The sequence below is a fragment of the Nanorana parkeri genome, unplaced genomic scaffold (assembly GCF_000935625.1).
Source record: "Nanorana parkeri isolate BGI_ZX_2015 unplaced genomic scaffold, ASM93562v1 scaffold494, whole genome shotgun sequence".
NCBI lineage: Eukaryota > Metazoa > Chordata > Amphibia > Anura > Dicroglossidae > Nanorana > Nanorana parkeri.
In genome coordinates, this window is record NW_017306762.1 from 199506 (window position 1) to 225240 (window position 25735).

The 25735-nt window shown below is 43.4% G+C and overlaps 1 protein-coding gene across 4 annotated transcripts in view; it reads left to right on the forward strand.

The window, feature by feature from the left end:
* The window catches only part of ABR (active BCR-related), a 306836-nt gene that overhangs the window by 39166 nt on the left and 241935 nt on the right, over positions 1 to 25735 (forward strand). Inside the window, exon 2 of one of the 4 annotated variants that reach the window (XM_018561033.1) lies at positions 25295 to 25486. In XM_018561033.1, coding sequence (XP_018416535.1) covers positions 25295 to 25486 — 192 coding nt within the window. Of the gene's footprint in view, positions 1 to 24891; positions 25487 to 25735 lie in introns of those variants that run through there. The other 3 variants (XM_018561031.1, XM_018561032.1, XM_018561030.1) reach the window with 3 other exon arrangements.

Sequence of the window (25735 nt, forward strand, 5' to 3'; positions counted from 1 at the left end):
CACTCTCATGTATGCTCTGTCTGCTTCCACTATAGTGGATGTTGCAGGGGGCAAGGCTATCAGCATTGTCACTTCTGATTCACAAGCCTGTAGCTTGTCAGTCAGCCCCTGGCCATACCTAGTCCAGCACACTGCTTTGTGGAATTGGCAGCTCTGCGTCATTTGCAGAAACCTCCCACTGTGAGCTGCAGTGTCTGGGAGGGGGTTTGTGTGAGAGGCACATGAAAGATTTGGCTCAGTCAGGGAAGGTAAAGGAAGTGTTTTTGTTTACTTTATGAGGCATGCGCATCACATAGTCACTGGATTTGTTATTTGTTTAGACTGTCATACAAAAGCCTTTAGTTGTAATTTAATGCGTGTACATTGTATCCTGAAAACTGTTGTGGAGGTTCTGAAATCATTGTGCTTAATCATTATACTTATTGGTTGGTATATAGTAGGGATGTACCGATACCGATGCTAGCATCGGTATCGGGCCCGATACAGGGCATTTTGACAAGTACTTGTACTTGTCAAAATGCCCCGATGCATAGCGCCGAAGCTTGCGCTGTTTTTTTTTTTTTTTTTACCTTCCGTGCCGTGGTGGCTGGGGTCCTCTGGGAAGGCTGGAGGAGCGTCACGCCACTGCTGTGTGCGGAGCTCCAGGTGGGGTCTAATGTAGTTGCCCGGCGACCTGGAGCTCCGCCCACAGCAGTGACGCGACGCTCCTCCGCTCTGCTGCTCAGCGCCGCCGACGTCGTCCTCACATGGGAGGAAAGAGGAAGAGGAAATCGGCAGCTCGTGAGGCACCTCAATTGCACAGGCACCATCAAGTAAGGGCCTGTGTTCAAATCATGTTAGTAACATGAACAATCCGATTCCAATCTATGGATCATGATTTTAAACTAATACTCTATATGAAGTACACACTATAGTACACACACTATTAGTTTAAATCATGATCTATAGTACATACATAATATGTAGTTGTACTATAGATCATGATTTAAACTAATAGTGTGTGTACTATAGTGTGTACTTCATATAGAGTATTAGTTTAAAATTTTAAAGTTTTATTGCCATATACTATGTATGCATTTCATACCCACATCATGAATTACTATACTTGGCAGATAGCACCTCTGTCAAACTTTTACAAATACTGTCTGAACTAGGAAAGCTTGTTAATAGAATACACTTAAAGGAGAACTATGAGGTGAGTGCTTTTCACTCACCTCATAGTTCTAGCCGACCTGTGACAATGAGACTGTCACAGGTCGGCTCAGTAGATCGGAAGGTGAGCGAACACATGCCGGTGTTCGCTCACTTTTCGATCCTGTCACGGCTCTCTGCCGTGACAGGGGAGGGGATGGATTCCGCCTATACTATTCCGCCAGATAGTACTGTACTATGGACTGTACTGTACTATGGATCATGATTAACCTAATCATGTTATCAGGGGCGTAACTAGAAATCACAGGGCCCCATAGGAAAAGTATCGGTAATTGGTATCGGCAAGTACATGAGGGCCAGTACCTGTACTTGGACTTGGACTTAAAAAAGTGGCATCGGGACATCCCTAGTATATAGGTATACCAATGAATCAGAATTTATGTTTCACTGGGTAATGGTATTAAACTGTATTTTGGTTTCAAAAGGGCTAGAAGTTTGCACTTCATCATTCCTCGGTGCATGGCTATAGTGATTTAAGACTAAGTTCATATTTTGGACCAGGTTTCATGTTAGGACCATACTCGGGGTGTAACATGAAACATAGCCACATTTAGCCTGTGACCCTAAAAAAGTAAATAGCCATTGAAGTATCAGAACACCTCATATGCACGTGTTAAAGGCTATAGCCATGTCATTTTTTAACCTGTTACATAGCTGCTAATAAAAGTAATTTGCTTGATTTCTTTCAAAAGTTCTTGCTGGTCCTATAGTTCACAGGCTGGCTCTGTAAACACACACACACACACACACACACACACACACACACACACACACACACACACTTTACAAGTGATCTTACTGCAGGAACTGCAAAGCACATTCACATTGTGACCCACAAATATGCACAGAGAAGGGAAGACGAGCATCAATTGATTTGAAGCCAGTCAGGTTTTTAAATAAGTAGGATATTTAATGAAGTTCTCTTGCAATTGTTTCATTAAAGCGAACTTGTCACAGATCTTAGAAAAATCGGATCTGAAATACAGACAGCATGGTCAAGCCATGTACCCTCAACCACCAGGCAAAAAAGAATTTTTGACTAAACCGTAAACTGTACTCCAAAAAATGGATTTTACTGGTAAGTCAAAAATCCTGCTTTCTTGATCATACAGTACAGGACACAGGCAGATCATAGATTGGAACGTCCACAAGCTCAGGGGTGGGCACACAGAAAAACAACTGCCTGTAGGCCAAAAACAAGGGAAATCCCAAACTGTAGCACCTTACAGGCAAAAGTCATATCGGCAGAGGCACGAATATCCACCTGGTAAAATGTAACGTTCCTGGAAGATCAGGTGGTGGCCCTACAAAGTGGTACTGACAGATATAGTAAAGTGAACCATTACAGGGAAAAAGTGCAGTCTTACCCTTGACAGAGTAAGCATGTAAGATGATCTGTCTAATCCACTTAGAAAAGGCGTAACGAGATGCAGGGAGCCCCATGCAAGAACCTTTAGGAACAAGACAGAAAATCTGATTATCGGAAGAAAGCTGTAACCAAAAACTAGTATCTGACAGCCCTAACTACATGCAAACAGTGAAGAGCCAACTTCTAGAGGTTTTTTTGGAGTAGGACAAAAAAGGAAGGACCCTACTTTAGACAGAAGGAAATCATTTGGCCGGAGAATGACCATATCCTTGTGAAGAACAGAGCCTTGCATAAAAGAGCAACCAACTCTGAAACCTTCCTAGCGGAGGTGATGGCAACAATGAAAACAACCTTGCACGTAAGTTCCACTGCAAAACTGGAGGCTATCTAGGAGGAGCCGTGTGAGTGACCCCTTGAACATAAGCCTTTACCAAGAAATATGAGGCCAAGGGCCACCAGAAATGGATAGTTAATATTAATATCTGCCCCTTGATCGTATTGAGTACTAACTATTTTTCAAGTCCAGATTGGAGAAAGGCTAACACTCGTACTACAGAGTAAGCCAAGGATGAAACTGTAGCAGTTCACACCAAGCTAACAAGCCTTCCCAGCCCAATAGTACACTTCCTGCAAGAGGGTGAGGATAACAGAGTACAACAGACCTTGTATCCCTCAGGACCTGAGCTTCAGCAGCCAAGTTGTAAAGCAAGCGACCAGGAAGCAGGATGAAACCACGGATCTTGAGGAACATGTCGGTCTGGAAGCGGCCATGGAGAGTCCTTCCCTCAGCTGACAGATGAATGGTGTGGTCTAGAGAAGGAGTCTGCTTGTTCCACACTGCCAGAATGCTCAGTTGTAGCGGTCTGGGATGGAACTGCAGGGGTGTGGAAATTTTTTAAAAAACTACTTGTCCAAGGGCTGAAGCAGGGGCCAAATCTACTTGTCCTTCATGGCAATCTACTTGTCTCAATACAGAAAAAAAGTTTTAATCAAAACTAGGCATGCAACAATACTGTTTTTTCAGTATCGAATACGAGTAGCGATATTTTGCTTTCAGTACTCGCCGATCCCGATCCCGGTGCTTCCGCTGGCATGGAGCCGGCTCCCTGTGCAATCAGGAAGCCGGGCAGCGGGTAATGACATGCCGCCCAGCTTCCTGATTGCCAGGAAATCCGGCTCCATGGTGTTTTGGCCTGCTTGATTGTGATTGGCTGGAAAACCGGCTTCCCAGCCAATCAGCATCGATCTGACTTCCCCGGCTAATCAGGAAGCCGGGCGGCTTCCCAAGCATGGGTAGCCAGCTCGGGCAGCCTAGGGAATCCCAATATGGCTATCGAGGATTCCAACAGGGCCATAACAGCAGACACATTTTTTTATCTCCAGGAGGCCTCAAACAGGGCAGTTTTTGCATTGGCCATGTTGAGTGGGCATGGGATGGCAAAAACACCTCTGAGTGGAGTGCAGCAGTTTTTAAAAACTTAAAGGGTCAGCACAACCCAATGAACATGACCTGGGGTACCCTTGGGTGTGTGGGAATGTTAAGGACCCACCAGATGCATGACCATCCACGAGGACAGGCACCTGGCACCTCTGCTTCGCTCACTTACTAAAGAGGGAGCCATTCGGGGTGGGGTCACAGCAATGTGGATATGCCACTGCCTTGACTTGTATAGTACCCTACAGCTAACCCAACACAAATTGCGTAGGTGGGCGCCCACATAGAATCCAATGCTGAAAGCAACATTACAGGCCGGCCCCACGTTGTCCTTGTGCGGTCCGGGTAGGGCTCCTGAAGCTCCCGCCGTGGGGCACTGGTCCGGAAACTGCACCTTTGCCAAGGTGGCCGCGTGCAGTCAAAGAAACTTGATTGAAAACATTGTAGAGCAAGACTAAACACATTCTCTCAGGAGAGAGACAAAAACAAGTCCACCTAAGGACACAAAAAATTTGGATTTCATGGAGTGGGAGGTGCTATATGAGGTCACATGAGTGGTCTATGTATTGTGTCCAGTACGGTATGATCAAGAACAAGGATGTATTGAACCATACATACCTCCAGGTCATTGGTAATTGTGTCATACCACAATGCCACCAACCTTACAGTACGTGGGCCTCATTATTCCATTGACTTCAGTTGTTTACCGGTCTATAGATCATTGACAAAGCTGACTGAGTCGACAATGCATCATTAGGCACTTAATGCTAATGATTTAAAGTGTTATTTAACCAAATTCATTACATTTGTTTTCACATAGCCAAGCATACATTTTCCCTTGTTTCTGCCGTCTCTTTTGTTGGTTTGGTTTGTTTCTGCTTCCTACTTCAAGGATTCAGAGACTGAATGAGATGAGGTTTTATTTACCTCTTCAGAAAAGTGCTGCAAATTGTACAGCTTCTGAAATGTGTCCAGCCCAGGTTTAGAGCAACATTTTCTGCCTCTTTATGTTTCAACAGTACATTTTGACTATGTTTATATTCATTGATATGCAGCAACACACAAAGCCTGTTTACTTGTAGGTCCAGGCTTTGTACTCTTAGAAATTCTTGCTGTTGTGACACTTTTCCCCTTTTGTGGCTTGAGCCTTTTGTAGGCAGAATGGGCTTACATGTGGTGCTATAAAGGTCGAGCAAAGATTCCATTCTGCTAGTTTGGCATGTAGTTACTTGTCTTCTTGCCAACCTGGCCTGAGGAAAGCGGCTGTGCAGAATTTAACACATCTAGACAGTTCTGGGTTTTTGCAAAGTCTTTTTCAAGCCCTTGTTTGCAGCAAGATGTAATATTTGTGAAACTAGCCTGTATGAAGGAGCGAACACCTTTGGTTTACAATATTTCTGTTTTACCATCATTATCAAGAAAATGAACCTGATTTTATACAGGAGGTTTATACTTGTATATAATAATCTACACAACAGGCAATAAAGCTGATCTGATATTTATGTTCATTGTTAAATTATTGAGCGTTTTTCAATCAATGAAAAAAAAAAATGTGTACGTTGTTTAAGGTTATTCTGTCAGTTACAAATATAGTGCATCCACTTAGAGGTACCTGCAGCAGATTTCACTGCCACCTGTGTGCCTGTATGCCGGGCTGATTGCGCTGGAGCTTGTCTGCCCCTTCTCGCACATTCCTTTTAGGTCAGTGAGGCAGCATGTTATTGTGATGGGTCAATAGGCACATAAAGAGACTGGTCAAGCTCTGACACTATCTGAAAGTGTTGGAGCGTTGTTCATTGAGAACCGCTGACATCAGGCATATAGGGGGCAGTGAAAGTTGCTGCTGGTGTGCTAGTATGTTAGAGAACATAGATGCCTAGATCTTTCAATTTCTAGTGAGTGAAAGTCATAGAAGGACATTTTTTCAAGTAAATTAGTAAAAAATTAGATCCAATTCAGCCTGCGTGTCATTTAACAAAATACATGTATTGACACCCCTTCACCTGCACTCTCTAATCAAAAACTGAGACAGGTTTGCACAGGTCTGCAACAGATTTACCACTGAAGATGAGACCGATTTGAATGCACAATTAAAGCCCCTTTCACACGGCTGCTCCGATCAGATCAGTTTGTCAGTTGTTCAGGTGGACCCAATCAGATGCCCAATGCAAGTCTATGGGCAGCCGTGTGTAAACAGACAGGCGCCCATTTAAATCCGGTTACCCCTGCCTCCGGCCGGGTCCCAAAACGCACAAAAGACAGACAGTGCGGATCTTGCCGGATCAGGGGTAAGCTGATGTAAACGGACACATGTCCGTTTACATCCGATTCACCATAGACTAGCATGGGGTCCGGTAAATGCAAAAACTGTACGGTCACAGTGGCTACAGTCGCTCTGTACTGCTGTGATCAGGAGAGGATCCGTGCACAGATCCTCTCCTGATCAGCCTGTGTGAAAGGGGCCTAAGAAGTGGTCAGGGTCAAGTTTTATTCTGCCGCAGTATTGCTTTATTGCAGCTGACGAAGAAATATATAAATTAAGCTTCTGCTTTATAGTAAATTTGACTCATTGTTCTTCTCACTGCTCCTGTTTAGGATTGCCGTACTGTGCATCAGAACTAATAACTATGCCGCAGTGCTATATATTTCCTTATCCATGCCACTTGGATACCATTTCTTCTGTCCCTTTCTGCTCTGTTTTGTTCTGTATCCACTTTCTGTATGACATTTGTCATCATTTAAGTGCTGTTTGCTGAATAATAAACGGTGTCCCGTGTGATATTGTCATGACTAGAGTGCTGTCTCATCAGTCAGCGTTATCACTGGTTTCCCTAATAGGATGTCACATGGTTACAAATGGGGAAAAGCTGGCAAGAAAGGTCACATTGATTTCCACCACCAAAAATAGATTCTGATATAGATTAACATTAATAATGGCATGTAGGTCATGGTCTGCTGAAACACTATTAGACATCTCAATAAAACATTACAAATGAGTGTTGCTGATAGTCACAATCACATGGTGGTGATGTTACCATTGAAAATGGCAATTAACTGTCTGCTGTCAGTAGCCACTCACTACAAGAAAGAGGGCTGGTTGAGGTGCTGAAATAACATATCCCCAAGTACAGCTAGGTATTATCCAGTATGTATTTTTTAGTATTACGAAATAGAATGAATAGGATAACATCTAGTTACAAAATTCAGACCTCATTCATATTCAGCATTTTTCAAAATGTAGCCTCCAATTGCATAGCCTATAATTCAGTAGAAATGAGTTCCAGTAGAGGGATGAGGATTGGGCCAAACACATTTCACAGAGTGCCAGTCTGCTTCCTCAGGAGACATGGGGGCAAATTATGAAGATTTTGCCATGGTCAATAATCTGATGAACTAAAGAGCCAGACACTCCCTAGTACAGGGCAGACACCATCAAGGATACATAGAGGATGTCCTCAATCATCCAAAGATTGTTTAACTTGATACCTATCAATAGATTTACAATCTGTTGATGGATACAGTGAGCCCAGCTAGGTAGGATAATCAAGAGAAATCTCAAACTGACTATATTCCAAACACCCCATAAAAAAATATAGTGGTGTTAATCACAAGGGTTCCAAAGTTTTACTTTCATGGACTATTGGCATAAATATTAATGCACAGCAACTCAGATTGGGGATTTCTTAAAGTGACACTAAACTGAGCGGTTAAATCTTAAAAATGCATTCAAGTACCTGATCTATTAACAAAAATGTATCTTATTTGTGTATCACTCGGCGGTAGATCCTCAAATCATCTCTGAATTGGTGCTGACACTGTCCTTCCTTCTGGAGGGTATCCACCGCTCCAAACTCTCTCCTGTGATGGACTACAATCTCACGTTTAGTTTACTAAATTGTATTGAGATTGTAGCCCATCATAGCAGGGAGCTTGGAGCGGTGGATACTTTACAACACACACAGGGACCATGGGGAACAAAAGTAGCCCCCCTCCAGAAGGAAGGACCGTGTCCGCACCAATTCAGAGATGATTTGAGGATCTACAGCCGAGTGATACACCAATAAGATAAATTTTTGTTAATCGTTAAGGTACTTAAATGCCTGAGTTTAGTGTCACTTTGAGCACGTATGTCTGTTAGTAGTAACGGGCTGAGGCATCAAATCTGCTTCTGAGTGGTATAAAAGTTATTATTTTTTACTTGTGCTACTTTAAGATATTAAAGGAAGCCTTTGTTAAGAGTGAGATGGGAGTTTGCCAGTGTTGAATTCTTATTCTTAACATGCTAGTTGCTTGGCTGTTATGCCCGAGCTCTGAGGTCCTAAACGCATATAAATGTAGGATCCAATTAGAAACTCAATAAGTGGCCATGTGCGTCTATATGCAGCTAAGCGCACGTAAACATGCTGACTCTTAGGGCCCATTCACACTACATCCAGATCATCTCCAGACCAGATTGTTTCCGGATCCACAATGCATTCTAATGTATCTCTGTTATTTCTGGCCTCTGTTCACACCTGCGCAGTCCGTTCCAGAAAAATACTGCATGTCTCACTTTGTCTGGTCTAGAATGCAGTGGAACTGCGAGCAGGTTCACACCATTTTCTGGACCAGATCTGGTCCGGAAAATACCGTGAACGTGCCCTAAAACAGGAACATCTAAACTGAGGAAAAGGTGATCTGGGAAGCATAAAAGTTGTTTATACTTCCCAGATAACATCCACATTTAGAAAGCTAAATGCAGGAGTTTAAGAGTCCAAATCCAGACCAGATCTGCATGAGTTTCTACACATGCAGTGCAGTGTGTTGTGCCGCGTTTTTGCCGTGTTTGCCGTTTAAAAAAAATAAAAAATGTTTAGCCTGATATGAGCTTTCAGTGCATTCCAGGGCGTTTGCATGCATTTTGGTGCGTTCCAGAGCAGAAAAAATGGGGCATGCTGCAGTTTTTCCACATGCTCTGTAACTGAACGCTGTGGTGTGAACTAGAGCCCAAAATACCATTGGAATACATTGGATGCATTTTTGATGCGTTCTGTAACTGCTCTGCATCTGCTCCACACTTGGTGTGAACAAGCCCTGAACGAGGCTTAATCTTGGAAAGAAAAACAAAGAGGTTTTGGCCCTTTCTGTAAGTAATGGGTCGTTCGGCTGCTTTTCCTGAGCAATTTTTTGCTGCATTGTTTCTCTTACTTGGAGTTCCTCTTTGTTTCTAATGAGAAGATTCCCTGTCTTGTCTGCTATCAGGCCAGTTCTGAGGACATACTGACTCCAGTAAGGACCATGGAGAGCTCCCTATAGACGGAGTATCCTCTTGGATACAGCATAGCTGGGATGTTGCCAGTATAGCAGGCACAGAAGCAGTGTCAGCCGGAGACTGTAAAACCAGGCAGTACAGTTCAGCCTACGCTGTATTGTTAAGTGGAATCCGATACTCTTACTGCTGCTCCTGTATCCATCATGTAGTATTCCATAAGCCTTTTCCATCCTCCCTGAGGTCCCGCCCCTACACACACTAACAGGCATCCCCAAGAGAGCCCCGTGTGACAAGCAGATAAACAGACAGGGACGGCACTCGCTCTCTTTCATCTCCGATGTGTTTACTGGGAGTGATGTGACGGTGCCATCAGGAACTGCATGGAAAGAATTGAATGGCTGGTATAGGGGGAGTCTGCAGCTGTCTTCCAGTGAACAATTAATGGAGTGGCTGCAGGAGCAGGGTGAGTGAGGCCCCTGCATGGGCCACCACCTACAACTTGACCACAAAGCTTACATGATTCATTGATTAGTTGTGTGTGTGAGGAGGGATGCAGATCTACATTTCATCGCTGTCTGGTTATTAATGTCAGGTGAAGTGACCTTATCACCGGTAGACCTCATAGACCTCACACACCACATGTTTTTAATAATGGACTGGTTCTTTGGTTAACGTAGTGGCGTCATTAGCCATAAAGGCCGTTTTACTTGTAAATTGATTGCTGCAGAGTATAAGGTTAATAGTTGTGAGTATATATGGAAAGATTCCTAGAGGGGACCTTTATTTCTTCCCCAAGTACCCTCCTCTTCCCCTCCAATGTTATAAACAGTGACTGTGTTTGTGTTCGGCGCACAGTACTGTGTGGTCACATTGACCCCTCTGCAGAGTCAGTCATGCAGCTCATTGCTCTTACTATTAGAAGACTTTCTGTTTATTCTGTTCATTGTTAATTCCCTGGTGGTGTGCAAGCCTTCTTCAGGCTCAGTGATGGGGTCTTCCATATCGTTACATATTATGTCATGTGTTGAGTGTGTTTGTGCTTTTAGATTACACATAAAGTTTGCAGAAGGGAGGTTTTTAAAAAAAAAAAATCTAAAGATTTTAATGTATCATAAAGACTGAGGCGCAGAGAACCGCATGCCGTACAAATCGGTCGTATATTTGTGCTCAGGAGTCACAGGTGTTGTGTACAGCCGCCGGTACAAAGTAGTGACGGGATGCAGCTGCACACATCATCATGACAATTTTTTACGTTGGCGTTCTGCGTCCATGTGCGTGAGCCCTTATGTAATGTTAGAAGAGAACTCCAGGGGAAAGTTAGAATTCAGACATAGATATGTAAAGTGATTGGTTTTTACCAATCACTCTGCTTTGTGTTTGGAAGAAAGAACAGTGCTTCAGAAAGCTTTGGTTCAGTAGAAAGAATTGTAGCCTGCATCAGAAAACATCTGGCAGCAGCTATTACACACAATGCGGCTTAATTCTGTACTTCCCCATTTACGCGTGAGGTCTTCACACCAGCTGGGACGTTTCAGCTAAGAAATTGCATGTCTGCCGTTACTGTGTGTTGGTGATTCTATCTGTATTGTTCGCCTTTTAAGTAAATGTGTAACGTCCACCAAGGTTTATAAATAAGATAGATCACTTAGTCGGGAAATGGATCCCAGGCTGTGTTTATGACCTCACCTTTTCTCTAAGTCCTACATTGAGTCCTGCTCCCTGTTATACAATTGTCAGATGCCAGAACCTCAGTGGCCAGTAGAAGCTCTGGCAATTGACAATTGAATGAGGAGGGCAGATTTAAGACAGGGAGGGGGCCAAAGTTTATTTTCACTTTGGTCCGAAGTCAAGGTCCAGTATACAGCCTGGGCCTAAGATCCAGCCTACGGAGGTGATATGAAGACAAACACAGGTACTAGCAAGAATTAAAAGGTGCCTGCACGTAACCAGTAATGTTCGTTCATGTACTTTGGTGGATCTGGCATGGTCACTCCTAAGCCAGGGCTGGACAAATCCCAGGAGCCAGGTAGCCAATGTCCTTAAAAATTGCAGCTGGTGCCCAATTTCTGAGGATTTCTCTACTTGTTGTCAGTGGCGCTGGCTCCTAAAAACAATCCTGTTGGCTCCTAGATTGGACAGACTGGCTCCTGAAATCCATATTCATTTGTCCATACCTGCTTTAAGCCTATACTTCTCATCCACCCTCCCTGGATTATCATGGTAATAGGAATGCAAGAAATAGGCATATTTTGGATGTATCGCTTCCAATTTATAGCCAATAATATACTATTGTGTATAGTGGACTGTATAAGTAGAAGTTGATCTGTTTTTCATTTTTAGACAAAGGGCTTGATTTTTCTTTCATTTTTAGGCAAAGAGCTTTCTAAACAAATGTGTGAGTACTTGACATATGTTGCAGTATGGTGTGGTACCAGACATGGTACATGCACCTTTTTTGGTGCCTTAGCAGTTGGCATAACACACATTCCCTAAAGCACCACAATGATGTGAATAGGGCTTTACAGATGCGGGTGAAGATAATACCAATACATAACCTGCACACTGCTTGTACACTGGGAGCTTAGTACTTTCCTGTTGTAGGCAGTAAGACAGTTTAAGGTTACATCTGGTGCACACCCAAGCTGTAGAAGTGTTCTTTACTAGAGATGAAGCTGGGCTTGGTGCGTACCCATTTCACCTGTGTTAACCCCAGCCTGCTCAAAACTCTGACTGCCAACCCCTCCTGACCCATTCAGTGTTGGCACTTGGGGCAGTGGCATTCCTTGCCCCTCTGATACAGCTTACTTACCCAGCTCTGACAGTCACAAGCGCTGGCTGTCGGTGTGCAATAGCTGGCAAGGTAGATTCTTCCATTTACGCTTTTTAGGATGGATGGGGGAATTGAGTGATATTTCTCGATCAGACTGTGGGGCTGAATGAGGAAAATCGTGGCCAGTTGTAAAGAAGATGTAAACCCTAACTGAATTTAGTTTGCTGTAGCACTGTGTATCATAAACCGTTGCATTTTATTTTTTAAACTGATCTCTAGGCTCCCCCTGTCCTCCTATGTGTCCCTCCCAAACTTTAATAGTAAGAGTCTGCTTTAACCCTCCTACTTCATAATTGCTGGGTTTGTTTTTTTTATAGGTTAAATTTAGAGATGTGAAATGATAAAAACGTTCTTGTTACCGTTTGTTTCATGTCAGCTGATGAAGGAAGCTTGTATTATCGGTAGTGTTGCTGCGCTCCCCGGAGAACCCATGAATGTGTAATGTACGTCTTATGTAATTGTACCTGGCCTGGCTGCTTGAAACCACATGTGGTGATAACATTCTAGACATTTATAAGATATTTCTTTTGCTCTTTAATTGCAGTGAAGCGGTTGGATTTTGATACAATATCCCCTCAGGGATAAATACAGCCTAAAGAGCAGACTACCCCGTCTGGCCGTCATCACTCCAGAAATGCCTGACGTTGCCTCTCTCTAGCCCAGCCCATGGACAGCCCATTTTAATTTGTCCACCCCTGCTCTAATGGACAGCCCATATTATGTTGTCAACCCCTGCTCTAATGGACAGCCCATATTAATTTGTTCACCCCTGCCAGGGCAGCCATCAGGGGGGTACGGCAGATACTCATGTAAGGGGCCCGGGCAGCCTGGGGGGCCCACCCGGGTCCCTTACATGACTATCGGACGACGGTGAAGGGTGTGGAGGCGGAGGCCTGGCCCTAGCAGCGCAGGGCCCCAGCATTGCCGCTCCACTGGCTTTGAGACAAGCAAGGGCCCCATCAGCGACGCTGTTCGTCTGATGTTGGACTGGCCAGAAGTGACGTCACTTCTGGCCGGTCCGGCGGCAGACAAGGCCATGTGTGCAGGTAAGAGGAGCTAGGAAGGAAGGAAAGGAGGGAGGGGAGGGATGCAGCACTGACCAGCCAACCTGAGACCCCTTCAGAGCCCATCATAGACAGTCTCAGATGGGCTGTGCAGCATCTATGGTGGGCTCTGCAGGGTCACTCTCAGGTGGGTCCTGTGTCCAGCACGTCACTAAGCCCTGCGTCCAGCGCGTCACTAAGCCCTGCGTCCAGCGCGTCACTAAGCCCTGCGTCCAGCGGCACGGGGGGGCCCGGCCTAAAGTCGTGTAAGGGGCCCTAAAATTTCTGATGGCTGCCCTGACCACTGCTCTAATGGACAGCCCATATTAAGTTGTCCACCCCTGCTCTAATGGACAGCCCATATTAATTTGTCCACCCCTGCTCTAATGGACAGCCCATAAAAGAATAAGCTGCCCAAACATGCTGCACCTTAATGCACACAAAATGCCCATACCTGCACTTGCTGCCACCCATGCCCAGGTGTGAAACTAGCCGTATGCATTGTATTTTTATATTAGCTGCCATTCCAAAGCGAAGATGTTGTGGCTTTACCAGTTCTTCATTGTAAAACTTTTCTGTTACACTAGAGCTCCTCTGCAAGTTTTTGTGACTCTTTTGAGACGTGCTGGTTATGTGTCATTGTTCAGAAGAGTGTGTGCTGCCATAAGAACTAGAGGCACGAGGACAGATGCATTATTTGAATCACGACGTACAAAGCAAACAGATGTACGACATTCACAGTCTTAGGTTAGTGAGTCAATCATGTGTTCAAGCCATTTCAGTGCCATTATCGGGCATCATGACGGGTTCATATTTTTTGTGAACCTGAAGCTTAGCAATAATTCTGTCACTGAGTTTGTGCAGGCAGGCAGGCAGGCAGCATTTACATTTTCGCTCTTTTTGCTGTGGCAGCAGGATTTTTTCTTCATGCATGCCATAGTCATAAGCTTTGGCACAATTTGCATTTCATTTAGCTCTTTATCTAAACAGTCACTGCAGTATCTTTTTTTTCCTTTTGAGAATTCTTTAGAAAATAATTATAGTCCTCCCACGGCTTATCATGCAAACACAAGATCTCATTCTGCTCATCTCTCCCTCCGATTCTTCATTAACCTTTCCCGATCTAAACTGATTTGTAGTGCGCCCAAGGCATAAAGAATTATGGTATAACCATTAAGTATAACATCTTCCTTGCTTTGAGGTTGGGGGCCAGAGAATCTGTTGCCTGTCGTAGAGGGGAGATATTTAAATGGAAGGTGATCAGAAATTAAGATGTACATTTGTTTATCTGGAAGTGTTTTCCTAATGACTCCTTTAGTGCAGAGTTAGAATTGTTGAGGTATAATCTCAGCCTGTCTTCACTGTTCAGTTTCAGTGTTTACACCTTCTCTGGCACTCTCTCTTGTTATCTTTTATTTATAGAGTGCCATCATATGGCTTGGTGCTGTACAGTCGCATAAACAGTAAGCATGTAAACATTAACAATGCAGTACTTCACTGTAAGGAAAAAGTAGAATGACCATCCTCTATTGACTGACCAAGTGTCTCTGTACTTCTAGTGCTATACATCAATTGATTCAAATAATCTGACAAAGCCCATTGATGTGCTTGGGGCTGCTGAGCTTTTTGTAGGGCATCACCCATATATAAAAATCCATCAGTTTTAGTGAGTTTTTATTTCATTTCAAACTATGAGGATATGAGCTGGGCGACTGCCACCATTCAGTACAGGGAATCAGGGTTGTCTTGGTTGCTAAATGAGCTTATTTAACAGGAGAAATGATGCAGAAGGTATATGAAATCTTGGGGTGAAAGACCAGCAGAAAGAAATCCAAGTATGTACTCTATAGCAGCCTTTCTCAACCTGTGTGCCGTGGTATCTTGGTGTGCTTTCTGGCTTCCTCAGGGGTGCTTTGAAATTTTCACACAGTCATGCCTCCTTTTGTGAAAAATGATATGGGACTCTCATGTGAAGGTGAGGGGGGTGCCACCTCCATAAAACCCATACCAGACTCGTATAGGGGTTTGGAATGGATTGTAGAGGGACCACATGTCATTTTCTTTACATTTAAGTTTTTTTCATTTAGGCTGGGGTTCCCTTAAAAAAACGCTGCTCTATAGAATAGGACATGCACTCTGCTAAGGATAAAGGATATCTGGGGAAAATAAAGGTAATGAGTATGCAAGTTGGGCACAGTGGATCTTAATGTGGATGGCTAAGGTAGAGAATGGAATATACATTTCAATATACAGGCTTGTTATTGGGGATAACTGAAGAACTTCAAAATGAACAAGTAGTCTTTGGTAGTGTAGCACCTATTGCCTCTATAGACAGGAGCCCTAGGGGCGAGTATGTTATATGCTGTTATACATGTAAATTGAATTTAAACTCAGAAGAACTCAGTGTCTCTTATTTTTGGCATTCATATTTTGAACCAGTCTGCACTTCTACCAAATGTTTTGAGCTGCTAGTAGTATCCACATTGAATAAGGGCTCTAAAACTGCGTCTGTGGAAAAGTCATCTCTGGAATTCATACAGTGTCTACAGCACTCTTTAGAATTGCGTCATGCAGAATTACAGCCAGTTTACAGGTTAGGAAACTGGCAGTAATTAAGATTAAAACTGAGCTGGCTTACCGAGATACGCTAGTGCTCAGAATGGGGCATGTATGTGCTGGGAAGCTGTCATGACAGTGACAGCTTCCCCTTCATTGGTTGCTAGGACACTGGGCCGCCGGCGTCCTAGCAACCAGTTGAGCATCTGCAGCCCCGTTCAGCTGCCAACCCGGATATTCCCCAGCCAGCAGCTGAATGTAAACAAATGGTCTGGGGCAGGGCTCAACATTTCCACTCGCCTGCTCGCATTTGGCGAGTGGGGAAGGGAACAGGGGGAATTATTATGTTTTGTGGGGGGGGCAGGGAACGGGGGGATTATTATGTTACAGATTATTTAAGAGGGTGTGTTTAGGGGCGGAGTTAAGGCTGCGGGAGAGTAGGGGTTAGGTGGGGCAACTGGTGGCGAGTAACTCTTAAGGCCTGGCTAGTAGCTCAGGACGTGAAATTTTGACCCCTGGTCTGGGGGATACATGATGACATTACCCAAATATGGCCATAGCGACAGGTTCTTAAAGTGTCGAGAAGGAGAAGAACTAAATTAATCTGCTACACATTTCAGAACTGAAAATAAATCTTTTGTGGGGCTGCTCTCATGTATGAGGTGCAGGTTTCTTTTAAATGGACCGTAGTGCCAAAAAAAAAGTGTTGTACATGCTTTTTTGAATTGTGTCCCACATTTCCCACACCATTCTCTCTCTGGACACTGGATCAGGAGTGAGAGTTGTTCAGCTTACAATCTTGTGACACGTCTGATGTCTGACCAAGGGCCAGTGAAAAGCTTGCTGCATGGAAACACAGACTGCTTCTTGGAGCTGCTCTACGAAAGAAAGCCTTCCTCCAAAAACATTGCAATTATAGTAACCAAATAATTCCAATATTCCAGCCCCTCCTAATCCATTTGCTGGCTGGTACTGCAGCCTTCTGTACCTGCAGTGTATCAAGTCATTGGGAGATATTTATGAAAACTGGAGCATCTGGAGCAGTTGTCCATAGCAACCAATCTTTAAAGCTTCTCTCTTCAATTTGTTTAGTTAAGGTTTGAAAATGAAAGAGAGAAGATTCATAGATAACTGCTCTAGATTGTGTCTGCTCCAGTTTTCATAAATATCCCCCAATGAATGTGATGAACGTTCCAGTATAGTAGGCTACATTATCAGCAGAGACTAAGCTAGTCACCCAAGGAACTACACAGCGATGGCGCTAGAAACTAGACAGGGCAGAAAAACATTGTTCACTTTCTTTTGTTGATAAATGCTACATCCATCCAAAATACAAGGGCGAGCCAAAAATGATCCGCACTCTGGCTGTAGAATTTATTTTTATTAACTTTTAGAGAAGACAAATACATGATTTTTGGAATCATCTCCTTTGTTTTTTAATGTACTTTGTCCATCTGTCAACAAGTTTTTGTATTTCCTCTTTAACAAATGTTTAGGCTGAAGTGTGAGCCACGAATGCACCGCTGTCGTTACTTCTTCATCAGAGGCGAATCTTCATCCTCATAGGGCTGCTTTCAGGGGACCCAACAGGTGAAAGTCCAATTAAGCAAGATTGGGACTATAGGTGTACGCTCAATGTTGTCATCAGACGTGGACAGGCGTCCGGCTCCTTTTTGATGGCTAACACTTGTGCAACCTTCTTTGAATGTCTCTGTCCATTCACACACACTTCTTCGCAACAAAACACTTTCTCCATATCACAAGTGGGGAATCCATTTTTAGTCGCACCGCAGTTACAAATGAACTGGCGTAGCACTTCACACCTGCACAGCAGTGACTGGGGAGACACTAGTCTTGAACGGAAAGTGCTGATAAGAGAACAGAAGTACTAATAAAACCAGAGTGCGGACAATTTTTGACTCACCCTCGTACTTTAGCTTTGGGTGGATCACTTAAATGCCTCAGCCACCTGCATGACACAATTCTTATGAGGTTGTCACAATCTGAATTTTTCATTTGTTTTACATCAGGGGTAGCAAACCTCCGGCCCTCCAGCTGTGGTGGAATTACAAATCCCATGAGGCATTGCAAGATTCTCACAGCGACAGACATGACTCCCGAAGAGAGATGCATCATAGGATTTATAGTTTCACAGCTGGAGGGCCGGAGTTTTGCTACCCCTGTTTTACATGATAGAGAATCCAGCTGCCAACGTCTGCCACCCTTTAGCTCAGAGGGTGGCAGATGTTGGTATAGGTGTTCTATCAAAGTTTGTGACTACGTTAGAATGTGTGACCGATCACGTGGTCACACATTTTAATGCCATCCCACCTAGCTTTTCGCTGGTGGAATGCGTGACCCGCATTAGGTCAAGCATTCCAACACTTTGTCAGCTGTTCCAGGGCAGATCGAGGTGACATTTCAGGACCGATCAGCTCTTCCAGGGCAAATCGGTTCTCCTGCACATACGATCTGCGATGCCGATCTGTCCTCGAACAGCTGACAAAGCGTTAGAATGCTTGACCTAATGATGGCCACGCATTCCACCGCTGAAAAACTGGGCAGGATTACGTTAAAATGTGTGACCGGTCACACATTCTAACGTAGTCACAAACTTTGATAGAGCACCGGCAGGCACCTCTAGGTCCCTGCACTCTAGACCCTTTCCTAATGACTGTGCCACTTTAATAACAGTAATTTGTGTTCTAGGTTACCCCCGGCTCGAATGACACTTTACCTATTTTAGATTTCCTTGCAGAAAAATATTGTAGAGAGAACGGTTTCTACCATACTGTTCCCTGCAGTCATTGAGGAAAAGCTATTGATTGCTCTTCCTTTACTCTACGTGGGCCTCCTGCTTTTACTACTCATTAATTATACAAATGAGTAGTGATCTCTGCTGGAAAAATCCAGGTGCTCCCTGGGCTTATAAAATGGAGGATGATACAGCTACTGCCAAGGTTATTGAATTCCTCAGAGTGTGTATGTAGGCAAGTTTTCCTTGGAGATAAAGAGAACCTGTCACTGCTTTAAAACAAATGCTGGTAAAAGCACAGCAAATTCAAGTATTCTATATGCTTGCTTGTAGCCTTTTTACTTTCCATAAATATTTTTTTTCCATTTTGCATCGTGCCTATGAACTTGCTGGAGTACTGCAGGAGAGTCCATTCTCTAGCACAGCCAGCTACCTCCTTGCACATCATAGCCCTCTCCATGTCTGGGAGTGTCTAAATACTCAGTGCTGACCCAGCTCCTCCACCGCTCCTTTCACCTCCCTTCATAACCTTATTTGTAGCTTCTGGGGGAGGAGTGTAGAGGAATACTATAGAGTTTAAATTGAGTGACAGTCTGCTGGGAATGCATCACGTTCAAAATGACGGCACCCAGCAGATGTCTCAGGTCTTTTGGATGTCTTCTCAAAACCAGCTTTTACAGGTAATTACAATGTGTAAATGTGTTAATGGTGCATATAATCTGATGAGAAGATTTTTGTTTTAACCACTTACTGACCAGGGTGTTTACACCCCCTTCTTGTCCAGGCCATTTTTCAGTGCTCAGCGCTGCAGTATTTTGACTGACGTTTATTCCATCATGCAGCGCTGTACTGAAATGTAGTCTATACTATTTTGTGTGGACACATAGAGCTTTCTTTTGGTGGTATTTAATCACCACTGGGGGTTTTATTTTTTACTATATTAAGGACAAATTACTGAAAATTGTAATGAATTGTCTGGTGACAGGCTCTCTTTAACCACTTGTCGTCCACCTGTAGTGGAACAGAGGGATGGCACCTTCTCAGGGTGGAACAACGTTTAAAACATCATCTTTTCTCTATGTTATGGTGATCATTGGACAGTGCAGATCAGAAATAGAAGGTACAGAGCCAATGACGGTGGATGTGTACCTCATCATCACACCGTGTAAACAATGGCTGCATCTATCAGCCGGCTCTCATTTCCCTCTCACGCTGATTGCTGTGCGAGAGGTAAGAGAGCTTCCTGATCACAGGCAGCACCCAGTGTAAACTAGCACCAGTAATATCCAGTATTAGTGCCCATTACCCCTCTACGGCATCCGAAACGGATGAAAAGACAACCAAATGTGTTGCCCATAGCAACTGGTCCAGTTTTTTGTGTGTCATCAGATAAGCACTAAAACTTGGCTCCTGGTAGGTTGCTATGATAACGGCACTGCATTTCTTTTTGTCTTTAATAAAACAGTTCTTTGTAATGAAGTCTGTATATATCCACTAAGAGTTATTAATCTCTCCGCAAGACCTCGCGTACTGTTTATAGGCCTCTGTACCTAATTATATACTGCTACGTCTGAATGCATCTGAAATGAGAACTGGCTTTATTATCCACAGCAACCAATCGGATGTTCTCATGCAGGTTTGTTATTGTATTGTGAGAAAAAAAGGGGGATAAAGATGAATGAGACCGAATGGATGTTATGCTATCGACTGTCTAACACAAGGGTGGGCAACTCTCACCGTGCAGCTTACCTCTTCCTCTGGGAGCCATGCCTCTGGCTGTCAGTCTTGCAATGCCTCATGGGACTTGTAGTTCCACAGCAGCTGTAGGGCCAGAGTGGAACACCCCTGCTGTAGCAGAATCTGTCCGGACTGGTCACAGCAAACAGTAAGATTCTCTCTCCTAGGTTTCCAGTGTTTGAAGCAAATGATTTTTTTTCTTGTTGTTTCTTTCCTATATAAATGAGCTTATTCAGGAAGGAAAGGGTCTGTAACCCGCTGCCTTCACTAAATAGAAAATGAATAAACCATTTTAGTGTCGTGTTAGTTACTCCGGCTTTGCTCGGTGTTCGGTTTGTGATTTTGTACTTTGGCTGTGACTAAAGGGTTTGGGTTGTTTTCACATCTTTTTATAAAGTGCACATTGACAATGCCAGTGTTTGCGAAGAAGAGACCCTTCATTTCAGCTCAGAAATTCCCAATTGTTTGTTCATTTAATCCGTGTGATTTACCTGTAAAAGCCCCTCTTGTCTAAACATACAAAAGCACTAAGGCTGCTGCTGGGTGCCGCCATCTTGGATATAGAGCCAGCAGATTTAGAGCTGACACTCAAGTGACACTTTATAGCAAGGGTAGGCAAACTCCGGCCTTCAAATCCTATCATGCCTCTGGGAGTCATGCCTGTGGCTGTCAGTCTTCTAATGGGATTTTGTTGTTGCACCACTGCTGGTTTGGCTACCCTTGTTGCACCATGTAGCACCATGGTTTGGCTACCCTTGCTCTATACCAGCTTTTCTCAACCATGGTTCCTGTGCACCCTGGGGTGCCTTCTGGCTTCCTCAGGGGTGCCTCAAATTTTGTTATGTCAGAATTATGGAAATCATGATGCTAATCCAGGGAGGGTGGGATCCATTCAGAAAAGAATGGTAGTTCTCCTCTGTTCAGTATGCAAAATGTGTATTGTTTCCCCAGAGTGACCCCGTAATACAAATGAGAGTATCCAAAGGCTATCACATCCAATGTATTTCAAAACTCGATGATGGTCTGCAACAAAATAAGTAGCAAAAAAAGGGAAGAGAAGCCATTTATGCGTAGGTACTGCACGAGCTGGAAGACGTTACTGAAGACCGATCAACAAGAGTTAGTCAAAAAAGTATCTCTATTCAAAAATTGTATATCAAAATTTGGATCAGCTTTTTTCAATAACCAGGTTCAGTCTGACAAGCAGATAGTACACTAGGAGTTCCGCTATTTGAATACTAACCACATTATATTCTCCAGCATAGATGATTACAGCCTGTCTGTTTGTATGTATGTATGTATGTATGTGTGTGAGGAATCATGACAACTAGAGCTGCAGCTAACAGTTGTCAATCTTTTAGATGTGATATGGTGCAATATATATAGACTCTTTTTGATATACAATTTTTGAATAAAGATACTTTTTTGACTAACTCTTGTTGATCGGTCTTCAGTAACGTCTTCCAGCTCGTGCAGTACCTACGCATATACGGGCTTCTCTTCCCTTTTTTTTGCTCCTCTGTTCAGGCCTGCTCCGCCTCCCACCTTCTGCCATGCTGCTAGAGCTGCAGCTCCTCATATGAAGGGATGTGAAGAGAATGCTTCTGATATAAAGGGGTGTTCTAATGTTAAAGGGGGTGTGTCTGACGTAAAGGGGCTCTTGATGTAAAGTGCGAGGATGATGATGTGAAAGGGGTGGGTCTGATTTAAAGGGGAAACGCTGAGGTGAAAACCCCTTTTTTAAATGTGTTTGTTCTTGGGGGTATCTCCTTAAAATGGTATAAGATTTTTTTTTTTTACATTTATGTTTTTGAAATTTAAGAGTGTGTGCCTCGAGATAATTGTATACTTTTAAAGGGTTCCGTGACTGGAAAAGAGGAGAGAAACACTGCTCTATAGTATTCCCCTTCACTCCTTCCCCGGCAGCTGCATAAAAGGTTATGTAGGGAGGGGAGGTGCTTAGGAGCTGGGCCAGCACATGTAAAGAGGGAGGGGTCTGTACTAAGAAATTGACTAGTCACATTTTCTAGTCTGCAAAAAAGTAGTTTGCAAGTGAATAAAAAAAAAAAGCCACAACAAGTAAGCATTTGCTTTTTTCAGTGCTTTTACCTGCAGTTAATACATTTGGTGACAGTTTATTATTATCATGTACTCCTTCATAGCAACATACATTTCACGTGGGTTTACCTAAGGTGCCCTGTTTAACATATCCATGTTTGTTTGCATTGTTAGCTGCTGAGTTTGATGCGCACAACCTGTAAAAAGAGATCAGATCTAAATATCTCTCCATCCCTTCTTCTTTGAAAGTAATAACTAAAATAATGAGGCCAGTTTGCTTTGTGTAAAGTTTAGCATTGACTACACTTTAAAGGTAGTAGTTTAAAGCAGAGCTCTTCTTAAAAATTGGCTATGGGCTATCTGCTAGCCCCCACTTCCTCATGCAGAATCACTAGTGTGATGATTTCTAAATCATCCGCCCAGCCATACACTTCGCATGGCATTCGTGCCACTAGATGGAGCCAAGGAGCATAGAAAAGCATAAAAAAAATGGAAAAATCAAAGATTCTTACCTTAGACCCTGACGTCCAGCCTGCTCCCCCTAGACTCCGGAGACGTCATTGAGCCTCTTCACAGATCTTACAGGAACATGCACCCTAAACCTGTCAGTCAGTACCCCTGATTGTACCCACAAACTCTTGTTGATCGGTCTTCAGTAACGTCTTCCAGCTCGTGCAGTACCTACGCATATACGGGCTTCTCTTCCCTTTTTTTTGCTCCTCTGTTCAGGCCTGCTCCGCCTCCCACCTTCTGCCATGCTGCTAGAGCTGCAGCTCCTCATATGAAGGGATGTGAAGAGAATGCTTCTGATATAAAGGGGTGTTCTAATGTTAAAGGGGGTGTGTCTGACGTAAAGGGGCTCTTGATGTAAAGTGCGAGGATGATGATGTGAAAGGGGTGGGTCTGATTTAAAGGGGAAACGCTGAGGTGAAAACCCCTTTTTTAAATGTGTTTGTTCTTGGGGGTATCTCCTTAAAATGGTATAAGATTTTTTTTTTTTACATTTATGTTTTTGAAATTTAAGAGTGTGTGCCTCGAGATAATTGTATACTTTTAAAGGGTTCCGTGACTGGAAAAGAGGAGAGAAACACTGCTCTATAGTATTCCCCTTCACTCCTTCCCCGGCAGCTGCATAAAAGGTTATGTAGGGAGGGGAGGTGCTTAGGAGCTGGGCCAGCACATGTAAAGAGGGAGGGGTCTGTACTAAGAAATTGACTAGTCACATTTTCTAGTCTGCAAAAAAGTAGTTTGCAAGTGAATAAAAAAAAAAAGCCACAACAAGTAAGCATTTGCTTTTTTCAGTGCTTTTACCTGCAGTTAATACATTTGGTGACAGTTTATTATTATCATGTACTCCTTCATAGCAACATACATTTCACGTGGGTTTACCTAAGGTGCCCTGTTTAACATATCCATGTTTGTTTGCATTGTTAGCTGCTGAGTTTGATGCGCACAACCTGTAAAAAGAGATCAGATCTAAATATCTCTCCATCCCTTCTTCTTTGAAAGTAATAACTAAAATAATGAGGCCAGTTTGCTTTGTGTAAAGTTTAGCATTGACTACACTTTAAAGGTAGTAGTTTAAAGCAGAGCTCTTCTTAAAAATTGGCTATGGGCTATCTGCTAGCCCCCACTTCCTCATGCAGAATCACTAGTGTGATGATTTCTAAATCATCCGCCCAGCCATACACTTCGCATGGCATTCGTGCCACTAGATGGAGCCAAGGAGCATAGAAAAGCATAAAAAAAATGGAAAAATCAAAGATTCTTACCTTAGACCCTGACGTCCAGCCTGCTCCCCCTAGACTCCGGAGACGTCATTGAGCCTCTTCACAGATCTTACAGGAACATGCACCCTAAACCTGTCAGTCAGTACCCCTGATTGTACCCACACCATGCTGGGAACTACTGCTCCATATTCCATTACAAGGTTGTATTTTGTGTACTGCGCAGGACTTTTCAGTACATCATGCTAATCTCCAGCACCCATAAACTCCAGACCTCCACTTCGTTATTTTTTTGCAATGTTTTTTTCTTTTTGGTCCATTTTCCTATTCCTCTCAACAGTAACCGATTAGGACTCTATAAAGTGTGTCTGCACATTTGCTAAAAATTCTGCATTGAATGTTACCATGGTGACAACAGTTTCAGGGGCTTAAGGCCTATGATTTAGAGTTAAATCATAAACGTATAGAATGCAAGACGGCTTTCTTAATAAAAATGAACAAAAAGAATGAAATAAGGAAAAAAAATAGTGTCGCCGCACCCAGAAGGTTTTCCTTTTACATATGTCGATTTATAAATGATATTTATACAATAACTTTAGCTTTAAAATGGAAACAGTGAGCCCCACACCCCCCTTCAGTCTCTCTGACTCAGAGAAGGAGGCAACGAGCAGGGCCCGGAATAGCTCTGATGCTGTCATCTGTGGACAGCCACTGATTTTTCAGTTTTCGCAAGCTCACAGGCTTCCCCTAATCCTTTAGTCGTAGTGTGTTTCAGAGGTGGCCAATTGACCTCTGTAATCCTAATTTAACTGCAGGACTGGCTCTCCTGGCTTCTTCTCCAGCTTTTGAGGCTTGCCGTCTGCCCTGTGTGTCCTACCTCCCTCAGCTGTTCCTGCCTTCATCAGATCAGTTTATTCTTTTCAGGGGTTGATTTTATTTCTCTCAATTTCTTTTCCTTCTTCAGAACATTCATCTTTGTCTCCTGGGTTTTCATTTGCACTCTGTTTTCTGTTCCTGTTCTTCTGGGTTTTTTTTAGCTTTACTTGTTGTTGTTTTTTTTCATTACTTTTTACTAGCCTTACGTGTTGTATTTTCCCACATGTCATTTTTCTTGTTGTCATTGCCTTACCGTGTGTTTCTTTGCAGCCTGTGCACATTCTTTTGACTTTTTTGGTGCTCAAACCCCATACCTTCTTGTTTTGTCCACTTTCCCTGTGAAGAAGCTCAGATGCCAGAATGACCCCTAGACACAAGCTATATAATTCCTCTTTGGCTGCCCTTATTGAAGGCACTCAACGGCCTTTTTTGTTCCTTGTAACAGATTTCAACTACGGCACCGAACATTACGATGCTGAGGGCAACGAAGAGCAAAAGAGCTCCCGCGAGGGCTCGGAAACCATGCCTTACATCGATGAATCTCCCACCATGTCTCCACAGCTCAGTGCCAGGAGTCAAGACAGTGTCGATGGGGTCTTACCCACTCCAACTGAGGGATTACTTCCAGAGGTAAGAAGTCTTCAAAATAGTTTTTATGGTGATTTTCATTAACAATGTTGTCTTGCATTCATGCTTTTCCTATACCAAAAACTGCTTTGTACTACATCAAGTATTCCTTTACCATTGAGGCTGGGAAGCTTGAACTGGTGCAGACTTTGGTTTGTTTACATCACTGGTAGGTGGTAGAACCTTTTAACTACTGCCCCATATGGCACTCGATTGCAGTATTCCACGCACATAAAATATTTGGTGTTTTAGGCTATAG